Raw genomic sequence first — 20,711 nt, 5'->3', positions numbered from 1 at the left:
CGATGAAGTGTAAAAAAATTGAAAAATAAGAAGTTGACCCTACCCTCCCCCCTCTGCACAATTGCCTGTCATCACTATTATTTTTATTATAAGTCATATATATTTATTCATTTATAAGTCAACAATTTGGCCCTCCCTAAAAAATTTGGGCCCCAGCCTGGCCCACCTGGTATTAAAATTCTGGCGCCGCCACTGTAATTAAAAATCCATATTTTAATCAAAATTATTTCAGACATTAGTTTATACATTCGAGCACTGCCTATATGCCTATCAATGTCTACATATAGTTATTGTACACAATGTTTTTTTTAGATGAATGAAATTGGTACTTACACATCACCAATATTTTTAATTTTATTACACGACTACCTACGGCAAATAAAGTTCCCATGATCTCTACGAGCATATTATAAAATATGTACTATAGTCTTTAATATAATGCAAATTTTACAACACTTTTAAAATTTAAAGAAAATTTTAGTCGATCCTAGTTTGACTTGACTATTTATATTTATATATTTACTGGTACTTTATGTATATAATAGTACTAAAAAGTATTCACGATCTGAAATTAGCACTTAAAAACGACCATAAAAAGAGTTCACGTCATAAATTTCAAACGATGAACCGTACAAAGTGACCGTTTAAACTGTTCAATCATTACCTTTAAAAAAAAAAAATCAAGCGCAATTCGACTAAAAATAAGTTCAATAACTTTATCCTGTAAAAAACAGTTGGGGGGGGGCTCGTGTCAACATCTTTTTCACTATACCTACAGTACCTACAGGAATATAAATATAAAACAATAAATAAGTATAAGTTGGGGGATATTGTTAACAATATAATTACAAATAAGATATAATATAAGTACCTATATACAGTTGCCAGCTGCACGAGGATCAACTTGTAATGATCAGTTTTCCCACTATGTTTGAATCTGTCACAATATTTATTTTACAGTTGTTCAGGGAAGTAGGGATTAAAAAGTATCAACTATACGGCTATACATTTACAAAATATTTATCATAGTTTAAATTGAAAATTTGCATAAGAAGTATATTATTATATAGCTAAGTACATTTAGGCTAACCGTCAGATATTTTCTGCCCTTAAATAAGCGAAAATTATTTTTAATTATAAAATAAAATAAAATATTTATATTATTTTGCGACTTCAATGTCTTAAAAAATAATTTAGCAACTCTTAAGCAGTACACAACTTCCTCGTACCCTAGTGACGGGCCTGATTACGTCGTACAATATTTCCATAAAAATATACAGTCGTCACCATTGTGATATATTGTATAGATATATCGTATATCATTAGACTGTAGAAGTCTAAAGAAATTAACCTATAAATGAATGATGACGGAAGGGAGTTCTTGATATGTTTGACCAACATCGTGCACTTCCGTTTTCAGCCTAACCAAAAAATGTAATATTTAATTTATGTTATACACATAAAAAATAATTAAAACATTTGTATAAAAACATTATCTTGTATAATTGTATTTTTATATTCTTTATAGGTACCTAATAATTATATTATATATGTACTATGTATAATATGTGCGCGTATAAAACGTATAGTATATATTATGTATGTGGGAAGTACGGAAATGAGGTAATACTTTGTTATATAATTAATGTACAATTATAAAATATTTTTCCTATAGATAATTATTAGTTGTCGTACCTACCTATTGGCTATTACCTATACCAATTCCGCATGATCTAGTTATCTAGTAAGTTATTCTATTAGACAAATACATAAATTTCCACTCGTAAATCCGATCTTATTGGAGAAAATACAATTATTTGCAATATAGTTAATAATGCTCAATATAATATATTAATTACGTACCTTCTCGAATTGTTATCGTACATTATTGATTTGAAAAAACTACTGCGTAGATTAATATCTCATTTAAGATAGGTAGCATTGCCAACGAAAACCGATTATCGTCGAATAATTGCGACTGATAAAATCCATCGACATCCACCTACACTTTGGTTTTGTATTTGAACGATTAGATGACATGAATACTCAATGCTTTTCACGAGTTGTAGAGAGAAAACCGACGTACACTCCGATCACAGCTGCAGTTGATCTTTCACATGATGAACAAATAAATAAAATATTTGGGTGTGAGTTGACGACAGTGAGAACGATCAAAGTGTTAGTCTGTAAGGTTCCAGCTGATCATATTATGTTATTCATTATTGATTCAAAAAACGGGTACTACACTGATATCGGCGGAAACTAGAATTAATTTTTTAGGTAAGTAGTGTAAAACGGGTAGTGTTCAAAATGCAGTGAAACCGGTTTAGAGGTTAGGAAACTCTTTGAATATGAACACTAGATGTTAACAAATTTAAAAGTTAAAGTTACCTAAGTATTGGTGTTGAAATTTTAATAAATATATTATATGTATAACGAGTTATATTTATAACTGCATAATTAATTTGTTTAGTTTCATTAATTTAATATCTATTGATAATTTAAATTTAGTCTATAAATTTATATAACTACACTTAAACAATACATTTTTACAAACAAAACTATAATTATACCAATTTCAAGATATATATATATATGTATATTACATCACGAACATATCCATACTGTTATACGGTACCTACGCTATATAAAATTATTTGTATTTAAATTTATAAATAGGTACATAAAAAAGTTCAACAAGCAATTTTATTATAAGTTGAAGCATCTAATAGGAATAAGCTGCAGACCTGCAGTGCAAGTCGACCAATAAAATGTCTATAAACTAAGTCGCTAAGTCAGTTTGAAACGCCTCTTACTGTATCTGGGAGTTATCGGAGTTGATTTTTAAGTTGATTAAAATAATGCATTGCATTAAATTTTGTTTTAGGTTATAATTAGTTAAGGGAAATATTTAAGCAATATGTGCAATATGTTGCACCGCCCATGGCATTTGTGACTTGTGTTATCGTCAATGTTGATTAGTATTAGGTAGTTATATAGTGTGATTGTACTATTTGTACTATGCAACATAGACATAATATTATATGTCTATGGTAGCGAGTACCGGCTAACCACACGTACGCGCTGCATACACATTATTATTACTCTGAGATGCACACATAATATGTCAGCAGCGCTGCTAACCAAAAACAAAAAGCATGATTTTTAGATTAAAACACGCTTTGCAAAAAACTTAAACGCACTCCATAGAGAGGTCTGATTTGATTACTATCCCCTCCCCGCAAGAGCGAACAGTTAAATACCTATATATTCAGGGAAGAAGTTATATTCTTTTGAATATATTTAAATCGTAGCTTGGGAACACCAAAGATGATAATGATTTTAAGGTTACAAATAAAAGTAGATTGATCCAAATAGTTGAAATAGTTACTAATGCATACAAGTTTATTACTACTTACCTACAAAGTTTACTAGTAGATAGTGCTGTCTAGGAGGTCGGGTGCGAGTGATGGTAATCTCGGATTACTCATCGTTTCAAAAAATGTTTTTAATTTAAAAAATATTTATTTTGTGATATTTTATACTACACAGTACATAGTGATTATGATAATTAACCCATAAAAAAGCCAAGGGAGGGGCAGATGCCCCTACTTGACCCCCCCTGCGGACGCCCTTGCCTCCCCGACCCCTGTTGGCTGTTCACCAGTCTGCACTATTATATTGAGTGTATTTTCAATTTCCACGCGTCTCAATTTTCACACATATTAAGCATAGATGAAAACTGGAAATCTATTAAATTTTAGGAGAGGGGGCTGATAATTCAAATAATAATATGAGCCGTGGAGTTTTCGCCTCCCACACAACTAAATAAATACAGCCTGTTTTTAGGGGTGGTAAATTTTCCTCCAAAAACGAGATACTGTTTTCCTCCACAAAAAAAAGATTGGCTCCCATTTTCCTCCACATTATTTTCGACTAAAATCATAACTATTTTTCTTCAATGTTTCAGTCAGTTTTGTAGTATTACGTTTCGTATTATAAATATAGAATAAGACTATATACATATATATAGGATCATAGTTTGAGCTTATTGGTTAATTATATTCTGGTATCGGCTATCTATATCAGTTATCAAAAACCGCGCTAGTCCGAGCAATAATTATAAAAAGTAAAAATAATTATTCATATTACATCAAATTTTTCTTTTCTATAAACAGGAATTCAGTTTTTGCTGAAATATCCTATAATTATAAAAAAATATAATACCTATTATAATCAATTTATTTATCTTTTTTTCAGATTCTGAACGGAGTGATGAATGTATTGATTTTACTATGATGAATGTCTATTTTTTTTATTTTTTTTTTATGTTTGTTTTTGTGTCTGTGTACAGCATAACTAGTCGAAATAATGCTTCAATTTCAAACTTTGGGGGTGGTTTCCGATGTAAAAGTGATTATCCTTGGTGCATTATACAGGTCAAAAGTAAACATTTTCCAATAGTTTTCAAAAAAATCGATAAAAACAAAAAAAAGAAATGACAAAAAAACTGGAATTTTTACGCAAAACCAGTTTTCGACCAAATCGATTTTTTTATATGGTTGTAACTTGTAATTCAAAAACTAATCACTGTAAATACTTGAAATTTTCACCAAATGTTAATGTTAGTGATATCTATATACTATATACAGTTTAATTTTAAAAAATTTTCGACTTTTTTTGAGTTATTTATAGACCACTGAAATTTTCGATTTTTTTTTGAAGTGTCGGTAAAAAAATGTTGGACAACCAAAAAAACATGAAAATTTAATACAAGGTTCCTTATGAGTTGTTCTAATTGTAGCTAAAAAAATTAAAAATCGTTAGTCACAATTTTTTTTATAAGCGTTTATATCTAGTTCAAATTTGTACGAAATCTGTCGAAAACACGAAAATTTGCAAGTAATTTTGAAGTTGAAAAATCATAAAAAATTTTACGTTTATAACTATTAAAGGTTTCTTCATAATCTTCAAAGTCTTTGAAAAATTTTTTTGCCACATTTGTCCAACTTACATGCTTGGCATTTTTGTCATGATATAGTTTGCTTTCTGTAAATGTTTTATTTAATAATAATTATAATATTATGTGATTGTGTAATAATTTGATGTATAAATGATTACTTACCTATATTCCACATTGCCTCTAAATTCGACACCTCAACAATAAACTCTTCAATGTTAAACATTTTTTAGAGATTTTTGTTTAGTTATAATTTGTGCGGCAGATACTACAAATTACTAGGTTGACGGCACAATTAATTATGAATGAACGTGAATAAACGCAGGTCGATCGCGGCGACCGAATCGCCCGTGTGTTATCAAAAATAGAAATGCATTGAAAATGCATCTGAAAAATATTGTTTAATTTTAGCTGAAGATCGCGATCGAACGCTCATAATTAAACATGAACGTTTCGGCGCGTTCGAACGCCAACGAACGCGACCTAACGCGCGTCTCATTTACGTGTGTGAATAAGCCTAGGTATATAAAAGTATATGTTTAATTTTGGGCGATTAATCGCCTAATGTGTTATCCACTTTAACTTATCGACTTAATAGGACATTACAACTTTTATAACATTATGTTATTAACATAATAGGTAGTACATTTAATTAATCAGATGCAAAGTACAAAAGTTATCAATATTGTTACCTTATCGAACGGTATCGAATTTTCCGGTTATAGCTTCTAGTATTTACAAATTTAATGAAGAAATAATTTAAGCAATGCGGCATTTACCAACCTTAATAACACCTCCTCAACCACCAATACTTTGAAGAGCTGTATCTCGCAAACCAATCAAATAAAAATATAAATGTTAACGCGTAAATTCATAATTGAAATGGTTTTATTAATTCATGATATTTTTATTATAAGTTTTACTATTTGAAATTCAAAAGTTTGCACATCACCTATAAGATCAAACCCCAACGTATTTAACAAAATATGTATATATAATATATATGTTCATGGTTTTTCACGGTTTATTTTTAATTTATTAATTATTAAAATGTTCTGCAGTTTTTATTATTAGTAGAAAGGTAGATAAGCACCTACTTTCAAACCTATAAACGTGGCCTCGATAAAGGTTTCAGCTAGTTTAAAAAATATTAAAACTAATTTACTTTATACTTTTTTGTCAAATAAATACATATATTAATATATAATAATATAAATTATAATTGTTTATTTATTTCGGAATAACATTTTTTTTACTATAGGTAAGACGTAGGTGTTAAGGTGTATACAATAAAACTTCTCTATATATCCTAAATACTAACCTAAATATTATTAAGGTGCAGTCTAAACGTATATTTTCTGTAAAATTAAAAAAAAACACGAATCAAAGTTCTATACTTCTAAGTTCTATAAACAATATTCCTTTCTGTATAGTTAAAATAATAACATTTATAAAAAAGTTATATTTATTTCCGTTTATGTTCCAGAAAATCAATAAACTATCCATAATTTATTATATAGTATGGAATAGATGATTATATTCTATTGTAGTATTATCACAACTTTATCATCATAAAAAAAGAGCGTTAGTGGATATCGCTCTGCGTTGATTAGGTTACAAGTAGGTTACTGTAATGGATGCTATTAAATTTAAATTCAATGATATAATATCATTATATACAAAAAACGATTTTAAACAGAGACGGTTTATTAGTCTAGGATATTTTATACTATATTAATTATATTTTTAGCCAACTATAATAGTATTATATCCATATCTATGATAATTAATATACATTTCATTTTTGTTGAAATATTTTCCAATTTATTGTTTTTTATCATAACCAGTCAAATATTTTTTTTTAATATAAACCTCAACTTACACAAATACATTTCTTTTAAAAAAATATAATAGTTATTGTTACCTACTCAATTCCACATTTATAAAGAATAACTTGGTAAGCCTTAATTATAAATCCAATTATATCAAATGTTGAAAAGTTACTAACCATATTAGTACCTGTAACTATAATTGACAATTGTATTGTAATTCTATATATCTATGTATAGACAAAACAATATTCGAAACAAAATTTATGTGTGAGTTACCCAGTCTATTTAGGCGACAAACCTTCTTCAAATCTCAAGGAAGTTATTAGTACAGTTTTGATTTAAAACGGTCTAGTATATTTGAGTCTCTATGAGTTTAGAAGACAATCAAACATTCATTTTCATATTTAATCTATTATTAGATTTTTATATATATTTAAACGAACACTAATCATGCTGAACTAATTTTAACCTAAAACAAAATTTAATTCTATGTTAAATTTTCGATTTTTATGAGAATTTTTTATTGAAGTGTCGGTAAAAAATATTAGATGACTAAAAAACTTGAAAAATTAATACAAGGTTCCTTATGAGTTGTTCTTATTGTAGCTAAAAAAAAATTAAAAATCGTTAGTCACCATTTTTTTTTATAAGTGTTTATAGTTCAAATTTTTACGAAATCTGTCGAAAACGCGAAAATTTGCAAGTAATTTTGAAGTTGAAAAATCATAAAATGTTTTGTGTTTATAACTAAGGATTGAAAATACAACACTAAGTTTTCCTTCAAGTAGCTATAGACAAAACTCGAAGCATCATTATAGGAAAAATTTTAAGTGCGTTTGAATTTTAAATTTTTACGAAATAGCGTAACGATAACGATTTATCCTCAAACGATTTTAAACATTTGTTATTATTCAAAAAGTATAAGTCGTAGATACTTGATTTTACCTGATTTTACCAGTTATTTAGATTGGCATTTTCTTTACATGATTTAATTTTCAAATTATTCTGACTTTTTTTGAGGTATTTATAGACAACTGAAATTTTCAATTTTGCTGAAGAATTTTTTTTGAAGTGTCGATAAGAATTTTTTGGCTCTATAAAAATACTTGAAAATTTAATACAAAGTTCCTCATAAGTTATTCTTATAGTGATTAAAAAATTATACGAATACATATGCACAATTTTTTTTATTAGCGTTTTAAGTTCAAATATTGACAAAAATTCGTCAAAACCATGAATATTTGCATATTATTTTGTAGTTCAAAATTCATAAAATTATTTGTATATATATCTAAGGTTAAAAAATTCAACACTAAGTTTTACATAAGTTTTGCTTCAAATAGCTATGGAGAAAATTTGAAGTGTCATTATAGGAAAAATGTTTTGAGCGTTTGAGTTTTAAATTTTTATGAAATCAGGTATATGTATATCTATGATAATATAAGGTATTATGAATTATGATAACCACATGTAATGTTTTTGGAAAAATTGATTAACCATGCGTCCATGCCTTATTCAAAATGCGTCCTAATTGAAAAATAATATATTTGTTTCAAAATAGAATATATGACAATATTTAAGTATAATATTATATCCTAGACTGACAAATCATCTCCGTTCAGAATCGTTATTCGTAGGTATATAATGATACCTATCATTGCATTCAAATCTAACCTACACTAGTTAGAGGTCCACCCCACCACCTAATGTAGGTACAGCAGAGCGACATCCATCACTTACCCGCTTTTTTTTCTATTATGTATACATTATTTATAGGTACTGGTATTTTATTTATTATTTATTGGTGGAAAATGGAAAGTGACGGAAAATTGTCAAGAAATATTTTTAATTTTTGGAGGAAAATGGCTACGGCCATTTTGAGAGGGGAGCTAATGTAATATTGAGGAAGGGTTTCTATCCCACCATTTTCATTTAAAGGCACGCGCGTTAAACTTTGCAGCGACATTATAATATATGGAAATATTGGAAATAATATATATAATGTAAATAGTATGTGTGGCTGTACTAGCATGCTAGTGTGACGACATCGGACCCGTGGTCCAATAACAAACGCACACGCTGATAAATAATTTTTTTCCCCTCGACGAAATAAACGCAACAATAATATCGGTGCGACTACGTAGTCAGTACGTTCTATACCTATTATACCTACAACTAATTGTATGATAGGCACAAATCGTCTATTTGATATCAATGGGTCGTGGGTGGCTAAGCACTGCGAGAAAAAGTTAAATACCTATAAATAACAATTAATTTAGAAAAACTAAATTTTTATGGTTCAATATTGAATATATTTTGTACATTTTTATTACAGTGTTTGAGTAGTATTCTGCATTAGACTTTGAAGGTTAATAGGTTGAATAAATCATCTTTTTATGTAGGTTTGTTATATATTAAGTGTATTTAAATTCATTTGCCATAAACGATGGCAGCAGAGGAGTAGGTAGTGTATTGTTAAAACAGAGCTTCCTTTGCTGTCGGTTAAACAAGGAAAAAAAGGTTGAATAAATCAAGAGTTAGGATTTATAAGTACCAAAACATGCGAAGATATAAATCAATTACTGATTTTTTTTTTAGGTAGGTAAACAAGAAGTTTTTGAAGTGTAACTTAAGTACCTATATACAATTGTTATTAATTAATCAAAAAAAAGTATTGATTTTTCGGCTACTTTTTTTAAGCTTTCAAATACCTTCAGTACATCGTTTTTCCTGACGCTTTGGCGCGGAAAACTAAACGGACCAATGATAGCACAACACGGCGCCTGACCGGTCGGCCTACGGTAGCGTTTGATCCTATACCCGTCCGCTCCGCGCATAAGTGTCGGATCGACCCTACGCCAAACACGGCCGTCTCAATCGTTATCAGCGTTTTGTGTTATCAGTCGTCACAACGGCGGTGGGAACCGATTCGGTTTGGAGTTTTGGTGACCCGCTCAGACCTCAGTGCTCACTCCTCAGATATCGTTCGTTTACGCCGCACTTCCCCGGACGTATTGTCATTTCGTCGCGTAGGATGCGATTTGTTCCTCTCCGGATCATCACGACCAGCCGCCTCGCACCTAAGTACGCCCGACACGTCTAGAGAACTAAAGTGACTTTTTCCGCCACAGTTATGGATACGTGGCACAGGATGCGGCCGAAGCTGTACTCCACTTGTTTGTTTTTCTTGGCCTTGGATTGTTCAGTAATATTGGGTAAGCAGTGCCTTTGCGTGCTTCCGAATACTACCCTCGGATCTGTAGTTATTAATACATTTTATTTATATTTATTTTTCGTTCGATCTGCAGGTTCCACCGAGGTCGAAAACCATTTGGATATGGGACGCGAGTTCCTGGCCCGTGGACAACTCCAAGATGCCTTATCCCATTATCACGCCGCTGTAGGCAAGTGAATACATTCTCTTATTGCCTAATCGAATTTGAAATCCCTGTTGTCTAGAGAAACACCAATAGAATTTAGCATTAATGATGTTGGTGTGATCGAGTAAACAATTATTTATGTTAATGTTAATGGTTTATTTAATACCATTTTATAAGACCATAAAAATGACCAATAGACCCCAATGACATTATGCATCTTCAATTATTTTATCCATACTATATGTAGGTAAATAATATATACTTAAATACATACTAAGTATCTCACAATTTATTAACATTTTAATTTGCAATCCCAAATTTAATTCATTCATATTTATTCTGAGCTTTCATATTATGCACTTTAATTATTTTGTACGAGTGGCTCCCTATCTCCGGTCTTTCAAGTCATGTTACCTCTGTCATATACGCTTATTGTAAAATAATAATTGTAGATTGTATATTTTGTAATTAATGTTAAAATGTTAAAATAATAAAATACTTTTGTACCTTTTATTTCTCTCATCTACTTATTGCGAGTGGCATTAAAAGTATTTACAGCTTTTATTTGATTTAAATATTAATGGCATTCATTAAATATACTATATATTTGGCTATATATATGTGGGTACCTCATGGTTATTTTTATCTTCGATATCACTGATTTTATGTTTACTGGCAAACTATATGTGCTTAATAATATTGATTTTTAATTTTAATGCCAATTAAAACATAAAGTAATATACTTCATGTAGTCATAATATGTATTATATATTGTAATACAACTCTGTTGTTATTGTATTATAATATATCTTGAATAAATTTGTTTTATCTTATCATTAGATTCCAATGGTTTATGTTTTATAATATCAAAAGATTAGTCCAAAGTTATTTAAGATCCAAAAATAACTTTAATTTATATCTAAAAATGTATCTTTTTAAGTAATAACCTGTAACATATATTTATTATTTTTCAGAGGGTGATCCAAACAATTATTTAACTTATTTTAAAAGAGGTACAGTTTATTTAGCCCTTGGAAAAGCTAAATTTGCTTTATTAGATTTTAGCAAGGTTCTAGAACTCAAACCAGATTTTACAGCTGTGAGTAAATAAGATTTTTATTTATTATATAGAATTTTAAAAGTTATATTTTACTTATGCTGTAATTTATATTTTTCATTAGGCACGTTATCAAAGAGGTGTAGTACTGATGAAACAAGCTTCGATAGAAGATGCAAGAAAAGATCTGTACAATGTGGTAAGTATAAAACTATAAATATATTATATATATTATATATTTACTTGTGGTAGGCAGTGGCGGTTCACAGGTCTAATAATTAATGATGCAGGAATTTAGTAAATTTCAATGGATTATAGACATTATGCATTTTCCCAAGTACTTTTTTATGAAACATTTAATAGCTATTATATATTATTTATTACATTTTCCAAATCTACAACAGATGATAATTAAAAATATTAACTTTAGATATTCAGTTTCAATATAGAAACTGAATTATAAAATGTTTGCTTTTAATCGCTATCTAAAAAGTATCTGTAATTTTTTTTTTTGTCAATTTCACTCTCCCATCTCTGCTTTTTGATAACATTCACTTGAGTGATCACGAGCTCTACCTACAGCACATTGTACATGCATGCTGATGATGGGTTCGTAATAAATTATTATAAAGGTAAATTGAAGTGAAGCCGCCACTGGATGGGTTGAACTGAAAAATATGATCTCTAACTAAAATTATGAATTGCATGTTAAATCAAAACTTTATTAAAAATTTAATTTATTACTGACATATACATTATTTTGAATTCAATTTTAAATCAAACTTTTTAGTTTTGTATCTAACCAAAATAACCAATTTAATTCTATTCAAGTTTCAATTTAATTCAAGAGGATACCACACAGGCATTTGTTGTCTCCGTCTTAAAAACATACTGCAACGCAAATTGTACATTCATAATAATACATTTTACTTTGTAATTTTTAAAATTAGAGTGTATTTTTACCTGTTATAAAATTTAAGGTAAGAGTATTATCTAGGGCAGGGGTCACCAACTGGCGGACCGCGGTCCGGATACGGACCTCGAGCACTTTTTTTACGGACTACGAGCGCGTTTTCATTTTACATTGATTAAGTTCATACGCGCCAAACCAGCGAGGGAAATGCGCCGTCGTCGGAGTGACGCGTATGAATTTGACCAATGTAAATTAAAATGCGCACGTACGAAACGTCGTGTATGATACGCGTCCATGTGAAACGGGCCTTATCCACGAAATAGTTTTTATCTAGTTTAAATCCGATAATAAATAATAAGATATGATCGTAACGTCGAGCGTCTGTCTACCTACTACGTAGAACACGTGTATAGTTCGCAGTAATACGTGTGCACCGCCGTTCGTGTTCGATTATTAGTTTTTCTTGTACAAATTTCGAATTAGATTATTAATTTTATAAAGAAACTTAAATCTGAATTTAAAGATAGATTTACTGATTTCAAAAAAATTGAGAATGTAGTGCAAATTTTGAATAATTGTTTTTCTTTACATCCCAACGGTGAATGGAGTAGTGAAGCCAGAAGTGTTTTTGGCTCTAATAAAGCTACCCTACAGATGGAGATAATCGAATTCCAGGAAGACTTGAATTTAAAGGAAAAATTTATTCAAGTCATCAACACTTTACAGTACGATCAATTCTGGATGAAATATGTTTGTTCAAGTAAATACCCAGAACTAAAACACCTGGTTTCAAAACTGTACAATGTTTGGATCAACATATGTTTGTGAAGCCGCTTTTTCTAAGATGAACTTCATCAAAAAAAATTTCAGATCTCGGTTAACAGATGAACATCTTAACGAGTTAATGCAAATCAGTTGCACCAATTTCACACCAAATATTAGGAAGCCTGTGAAAACTAAAAAATGTAATTTTTCACATTAAAAATGAATTATTTCAAGCATAATTTTTTTTTTTTTTTTCAAATTCAATTTAAATAAATAAATAAATATAAATACAAATTTAAAAATGTATATACCTAATTATTAATGCGTGTAAAATACTAATATACAATATGAATAGATAAATAAATATAATCACAAATTTATAAATTATGTCATTGAAACTGTTTGACCGCGTAAAGTTTGGTAAGTTTCAAAACGAACCCCCATAGAAATTAGTTGGTGACTCCTGATCTAGGGAATCTTGTAGAATTTTATTGATTTTGTTATTTTTAAGTAAGTTATGATAGTTTTAAAATGTACAAAAAAAAGTTATTTAAAAATGGTCATATGTTATAAGGAATTAATAATATCAATAAAATCCTCAGATGCCCTAGATTATATTCTTGCCTTTAAATTTACAGATTTAAATTACAGAGTAAAATGTAATATTGTTGTGGCGCAACATTTTCTATGTTGTACGTTTGTATGACAGAGAAAACAAATGTCTGTGTAGCGTCCTCATGAGTTTATCAGTTCTAATTTGAATCTGTCAGCTTATTACTAATTGGCTTATTAAAAATAATAATCAAGTATAAAATACAGCAGTATAATATACAAATCTATACTGAAAATATTTTTTATTTGACGTATTAATATTTTTTTGGAGTTAGTACATTTCTTTGAAGTTTAGGTTAATTATAGAAACTTAAACTTTTTTTCAAGTTTGGTTTGGTTTGATATTTTTAAAACTGGGTTTGACTTTTGAATTTAAACAGTTTAACCCACTTTTAATATTTACCGTACAGGTATATTTGTTTGTTTATATTAGAAATTATAATAATTTCAGTATATTGGCAATGGTGATTTTTCGCAAGAAGCATACGATTTATATTCAAAACTTGATGGTCTTGCCTACGATATAGAATTAGCTACCTACTACCAAGAACACAACGACTATGAAAGTGGTATAAGTTCATTGGATCGTCTTATAGAACATTGTCCTTGGGCTCCTTCATTACGTGAGCAGCGATCACAATTGTATTTGAGTTCTGGAAATGTACAACATGCAATAATGGACTTGCGGACAGCTACTAAACTCCAAGCTGATGACACAGATGGCCATTATAAATTATCAAAAATTTATTACAGTATAGGAGAAGTATCTGAATCACTCAAGTAATAAATATTTATAACTATTGTTTATACCATACTGTATTATCATGTTCAATTATTTTCCAGAGAGATTAGAGAGTGTTTAAAATTAGATCCAGATCATAAATTATGTCACTCACATTACAAAATTGTTAAAAAAATTGATAGACTGGTAGTAGACAGTCAGTCGGCGCACAATATCAAAGATTTTTCTAGTAGTATTCAATTTGCAAAAAAGGTAAAATATTTTAATTAACTAAGATTTTAAGTTCCATTTCACGTCGCAAGTTGTAGTATAATTTTGTGGCTAAGTTAAATTGTTATGTACTAAGTATAAACTTAAAATATTATAATATATTATTATTATTATTATATTATATTATGTAGTATGAACTGTTAAATTAAATTTATAAATAATTTAATACAAAAGTCAACAATTTAATCTTATGAGGACTTGTTCACTAGATTTTATTAATAGATGTTGATTGTAACTGATTCTAACTACTATTCTGTAAAAAAGTTAAATTTAAATAGTTTTAAGTATTTTTGGCTTACCAAAACTGTAAAAAAAAAGAAAATGTTATTTTTGTGTTCCTAAATTTTAAAATTTATATGGTTAATTCATGTAAATATTTTAAAAGTATATTCAAATAATTCGGAATGTTTTAAAGTTTAGGCAGGTCCATTAAGTTTGTATGTTCAAAAACAAACAGGATGAGTGAGGTAGTATTGTAAATTCTTTTCTTTATTTGTTAGATTTTATCTTAAATATGCTTTAGTGTTAAAGTAAAATATTATTATTGAAATTGTTCTTATATGTGAGTATCTGGGATACAAACATACAATATTGAACACTAATACACTATCTAATGAGTTAAGAAATTTATTTTTAGTGGACAATTTTGTATTAAATTGATATTTAATTTACCTGTTAAATAATTTAAACTATTTTAAATTTTAGATATTAGACTTAGAAAAAGATGTTCAACCCATAAGGTTTTTAGCCTTAGAAAAACTTTGCAGGGGTTATCAACATACAGATGAATTGTCATTGTCACTGAAATACTGTAGTGATGCACTTGAAATAAGTAAAACACCAGATCTTTACTGTCTGAGAGCAGAGGGATACATTGCCAACTCAATGTTTGATGAAGGTTGGTAAAATAAATATTTTTTTTAAAATCAAATTAAAATTGTAAAGATGCAAGCAGCATCAATGACTTATTAATTGTTCAATTGTCAAAAAAAAAAAAATGAATTAAATAAGTATAATATGAGTTTTGAATAGCTTATGAGAAGTTAATAAATTAAATAAAGTCAACTTAAATCATTTTTTAATTACCTTCATAAAAAACAGTTATTGACACTAGATGATTAAATGTTTCATTTATTATTTTTTATAGATAATATAAATTTGATACATAATTTATAAGTTCAAGGTTTTCAAAAAAAAAAACCTAAATTATAACTTGAGTAAATCAAAACCACTTTTTTCTTGTTGGGTGTATAAGAATATTATGTGCTTGTAAAAAACTAGAGGTTTGCCCTGGTATTTTTTATTGTGGGAGATGTTATTAGTAATATCATTGATTTTATAATATACATATAAGCTATAGCATAGGAGTATTTGGTGAATAAAATTATACTGTCAGCTTTTAGGTTTGCTGTGTCCGTTTACATTGTGCCTAATGTATACAGATTCTGTATATTATAAAATAAATGGTAATAATTAGGGTTGTATTTCTAAAATATGTGCCAAAATTATGGATTTTTAAAACCAAGTTAAGGTACTACAAAGAATAACCATAACACCTCTACACCACTATAGTCTGTTAAAATTAAGAAACACAGTTGACATCAAGCAGTAAACCCCCACACAGTCAATCATGTTTATACCTGTCATAGAGTATTGTAAGGTCCATGTGCACAAGTCGGCCACTAACTATATTTCTTAGCTTGAAAAGAGTATAGATGATATAGTGTAGTAGGTAAGTACACTAGTTGTCTGTATCAATATGTCTACCACATATCTAACTCTATCTATAATTGTTCCATAATAATTGCAGCCATAAATGACAATAAGGAGCTCATCAAAATAAGTATAATATAACAAAAGTTTAAAATATAAACCAAATACCTAATACAAAATTATGAATCAGTGTGTTCGTGTAGTCAGACTATTTTATTTAATCTAAGTTATCTTTTAAAATTCATCATTAATCAAAAAATAAAATTTCAAAAATGCAAAATAAAATTTTTAAATACAGTTCTTGAGTAGTTAAATTTAAACATATTTTATTGAGTAGTATATTTTTACAATATAGTAGAAATAATGATGCAAAGTAAAATAAAATATTTTAACATTAAGTGAACATTACTGTCTTGCATACATACAACATATATATTTATTTAAATATCAACGCCTTAGAGGCATTAGTACAGTACAAATTCTAATAATATTACAAAGTAAGAAAAAAAAATAAAAAATAATGCAGATTAAATTCAAGCTAAGTAAATATTAACTGGTACAATTTCTAAGTTTATGAATTATTGATGGCAAAGAATCATATAAAATATCAATATTTGACATATAAATAGATCAACAAGTACGATCAAGAGGGGCTGCGTAACCATAATTAGTGGTGTGAAATTTAGTTTTAAAAGTTAGGGAATTTCTTAAATAAAACGAAGGAACAACTAATGATAATTTAGTTATATATCATTGTTCAATAATTTATAAATAAAGGTAACATCAAATTCAACGCGTCTATTAGTTAGACTAGTTAGAGACTAGAGATTATATAGTTTCAAGTTTAGTATAATATTGAAACTAGGAGCACAGAATGAATTCTTCTAAACACAAACTTATTAAGTTGTAAGATGTAGACTATACACGCAGCCATGTGTGTGTATTATCCTCCTGAGCTGCATTGATCTAAATGATAAATATGTTTTATTAACCAACATTATTAATTACTTATTAATATTTTATTTTTTAGCTGTTAGAGATTTTGAGCATGCACTTCATATCGATCGAGAGCATAGACCAGCAAATGAAGGACTAAAAAAAGCAAAAAACTTACAAAAACAAGCTGAAAGAAAAGATTATTATAAGATATTAAATGTAAAAAGAACTGCCACCAAACAAGAGATAATTAAAGCCTATAGGTAAGTTAATTAATGAATATTTTCGATTCAACAAGAGTAATGTTTATTTAAATACGATATATATTTTTAGAAAAGCTGCTCAACAATGGCATCCAGATAATTTCCAAGGTGAAGCTAAAAAAAATGCAGAGAAAAAGTTCATTGAAATAGCTTCTGCCAAAGAAGTTCTGACTAATCCAGGTAATGTTTGAAATTAATCAATGAAAACTGAGTACCTATAATATAATAGAAGTATTATATAATTTTTCTTAAAGTATAAAGTATAAGTTATAACTAATAATTCATTTTTCTTTGTGTAATTAGAAAAACGGGAACAATTTGACCGAGGTATTGATCCACTAGATCCTGAGTCAGGACGTCATCACCAAGACGGTTTCAATCCATTTCAACAGTTCCATCAATTCCATGGGAGCCCTTTTACATTTAAATTTAACTTTAACTAATTCATACTATGGTATAAAAATAAACATAGGTGCCATAATGAGTTTAGTTATTGTTCCATTATCTAGGGTTCAAAAGGCTGTGTCTGGTAAAGTGTAAATAGAGTACCTAATGAATAAAAAATTTCATTGTGTATAACAAAAATCGTATATTAATATATTGTACATAGTAAATTATAAACAATAACATCTAAATGCAATTGTAACATGGTAACTTATGATATATTTGAGTCTTGTAAATAAAATAGTTAAACTGACGTTTTTTCTACTGATAACATCTTCACGCTCTTCTCAATAACAATTTTAAAATTAAAAAGATCAATAGTTATTTTTAGAATATTTATTCTCTGTTTTAAGTTCATTTTATCAATGATCAATTCACGTTTATTAAATGGTTATCATGATATTTGTACACAATCCATTAGATAAAAAATATCAAATAATGTTATTAAAATAAATATATTTCAGATTTTGGTTTTTCTCTATACATCTAAAATAAATTTGTATCCATAAGTTTTTAAAATATATACTTTACTTATAGTTGTCTATTGTTAGTGAAACTATGTATCTAGTCCAATTTAAATTCTTTAGCATCATTCATGAAATACTATATCTACACATAAGCCTGTCTTGATTATTTCCATATCTATCATGGTATAACTTGAAAATCTAAATAGTAAATTTGAGTGTCATCAATATAATTATAAGAATTGCTTTAAACCAAATTTATAATTTAAATAACATTATTTAATGATGTAGATTGTTTCCTAAAAAGTAAAAATGGTCATTGACTCAATAGAAAATTATATAACACTTAATTATTTAGATATTTTTGTACATTATAATTAATAAAACTATTCACCTTGTCGCTAGTCCTATACATTTATTTGCTTATTCAAGACAACTCTCGTCCGATAATGTTTGATGTATTAAACAATTTCATTATCTTGTCATTGCACTGCAATAGTAGCTAACAAGATGTGTCATATACTCATCAAACAAGACTGAAAGTTTTTTTGCCGAATTTCTTCTATACATTTTATAGTAATAACTACTAATAAAATATACCACACTGTTTATTGTAATTTAATATTATAGCAATATTTTTTGCATGTTTGATTTTAAATAATGCAATATATTTTGGGCAAATGTAAACTCCCCTAAAAATAAAATAGTAAATTCCCCTAAAACATTTTGCTACCGGTATTACACTTACGTAAATTGCCCTAAAACATTTTACAAAAAAAATTAGAACCATTTAACGTAACCCAGAGGACACCATGTGGAGGCGGCTCTAGTTATCCTCCAAAAATATTTTATTTTTTTTTAATTGCATATAATATATTCTTTTATTTATATTTTAAAAATTATTTTTATTGATTTTATCCTGTTGATTATTTTTTGATTGAGTAATAATGGGAAACTGTTTTTATGTAATGAAATTTAGTAATTTTTTTTTCTTCATAATTTTGTATCAGCTGATTTAATAATTTTTTCCGAATATCGATAATAATATTGGTAAATACATACTTATAAAACTATTAATAGATCTCTCATGGCACACTTCAAGAGCCTTTGAATCCACACCGATTGAGAACCGCTGAGAGTTAGAATCTTATATATATGTTTTTAGGGGAATTTACGTAAACGTAATACGGTAGCAAAATATTTTAGGGGAGTTTACACAAGTGTAATATGGTAGCAAAATGTTTTTAGGAGAGTTTACATGTGCCCTATATTTTAGCTGGTTAATAATTAATATAATATTGATCATTCTATTGTAAATTATTATTAATTAGGTATATTACATATTATGTAACCTATTAGAGATATGATGAAATAATAGGCTCATTACTACCTATTGATGTAGCTGTTAACTCTTCACAAAGCTTATGAATTATGATTATTTGTAAAGATTGATTTTTTTTTATCTATTGTCTGTCTTTAATTTATTTATATTTTGTAAATTAAATATTATATTAAACGTTATTAAACACCATTAAGCATAATATTTTGATTTAAAAAATAGTAACTATATAAATTCATATAGGTAATCATGTTTTTTTTTATTTTCCATTAATATTACACGCTTAAAAATAAACAAAAGAAAAATTGAACAATACTAGGTGCATTGGTACTTGGTAGGTACTAATAAAATTGAACCTAGGTAAATACAAAATAAAATAGGAAAAATATAAAAACCAAATGATCTGCTTGGATAATTTTCCTTGAAAAAAAAAAAGATAGTTAATACACATATACGTTGTTCTTGGTACAGCTTCAACAATTGAGGTTATTAACTTACAAAATATTAAGAGGACGTGATACCTGCATGTGTTGTCTGCGTCTTACAAGTGCATTATATAGTAAATTTCACGTTCAGCAGAACACGTGTAGCTCCGTTAGCTTAAAAATTAGAGTGAACTGACCTCTTATAAAATTTAAAGGTAAGATTATTATCTAGACAACCTCATTTGCTTTTTATTATATATTAAATTTAAAGCGAGTTATGAGTATTTTAAAATTGTAAATTTTTGTGCATCTTAAAATACTTGTAACTTGTTTTAAAATTTAAATATACTAAAAAGCATATGAGGTTGTCTAGATATTACATCCTCTTAAATATTAGTGGTACATATTGTTAAATACAAGGATTTTCCTAGATTAATTTGTGTTGTACAAAGTGTTTGTGAAATGAAATGGTTTTATTGATGTTGTTTTTGATTGAGCTGAGGGCTTCAAAGAAGTCATTCCTAGGCTTTTTCTAGTTTCTATATGATTTTTAAAGTATAGATGGAGGTTCTTTACAGGTTTGGCACAGAGTTGAT

At 28.1% G+C, this 20,711-nt stretch overlaps 1 protein-coding gene across 1 annotated transcript; it reads left to right on the top strand.

Moving 5' to 3' along the window:
* Positions 1-9,710: 9,710 nt before the first annotated feature.
* On the top strand, positions 9,711-19,886 carry P58IPK (dnaJ homolog subfamily C member P58IPK). Its single transcript, XM_089219725.1, has 10 exons — positions 9,711-10,007; positions 10,101-10,196; positions 11,147-11,271; positions 11,354-11,428; positions 13,971-14,299; positions 14,363-14,513; positions 15,237-15,429; positions 17,275-17,443; positions 17,514-17,623; positions 17,747-19,886. Exons 1-10 carry the CDS (start codon positions 9,926-9,928, stop codon positions 17,884-17,886), a joined length of 1,470 nt encoding a protein of 489 aa, XP_089075851.1. The 5' UTR covers positions 9,711-9,925; the 3' UTR covers positions 17,887-19,886.
* The last annotated feature ends 825 nt before the right edge of the window (positions 19,887-20,711 follow it).

The sequence above is a fragment of the Diuraphis noxia genome, unplaced genomic scaffold, assembly GCF_037042655.1.
Source record: "Diuraphis noxia isolate RWA-SAM2 unplaced genomic scaffold, SU_Dnox_SAM2 contig0002, whole genome shotgun sequence".
Taxonomy (NCBI): domain Eukaryota; kingdom Metazoa; phylum Arthropoda; class Insecta; order Hemiptera; family Aphididae; genus Diuraphis; species Diuraphis noxia.
The sequence above is the reverse complement of the archived record's forward strand: the minus strand, read 5'-3'. Positions and strand labels throughout refer to the sequence as shown.

What these genes read in the sequence shown, in the direction of transcription:
- P58IPK (XM_089219725.1), top strand. Translation starts at nt 9,926, where the DNA reads ATGGATACGTGGCACAGGATGCGGCCGAAGCTGTACTCCACTTGTTTG. An exon ending in CCATTATCACGCCGCTGTAG is followed by an intron (nt 10,197 to 11,146) that starts GCAAGTGAATAC and finishes ATTATTTTTCAG; the next exon opens with AGGGTGATCCAAACAATTAT. An exon ending in AGAAGTTCTGACTAATCCAG is followed by an intron (nt 17,624 to 17,746) that starts GTAATGTTTGAA and finishes TTGTGTAATTAG; the next exon opens with AAAAACGGGAACAATTTGAC.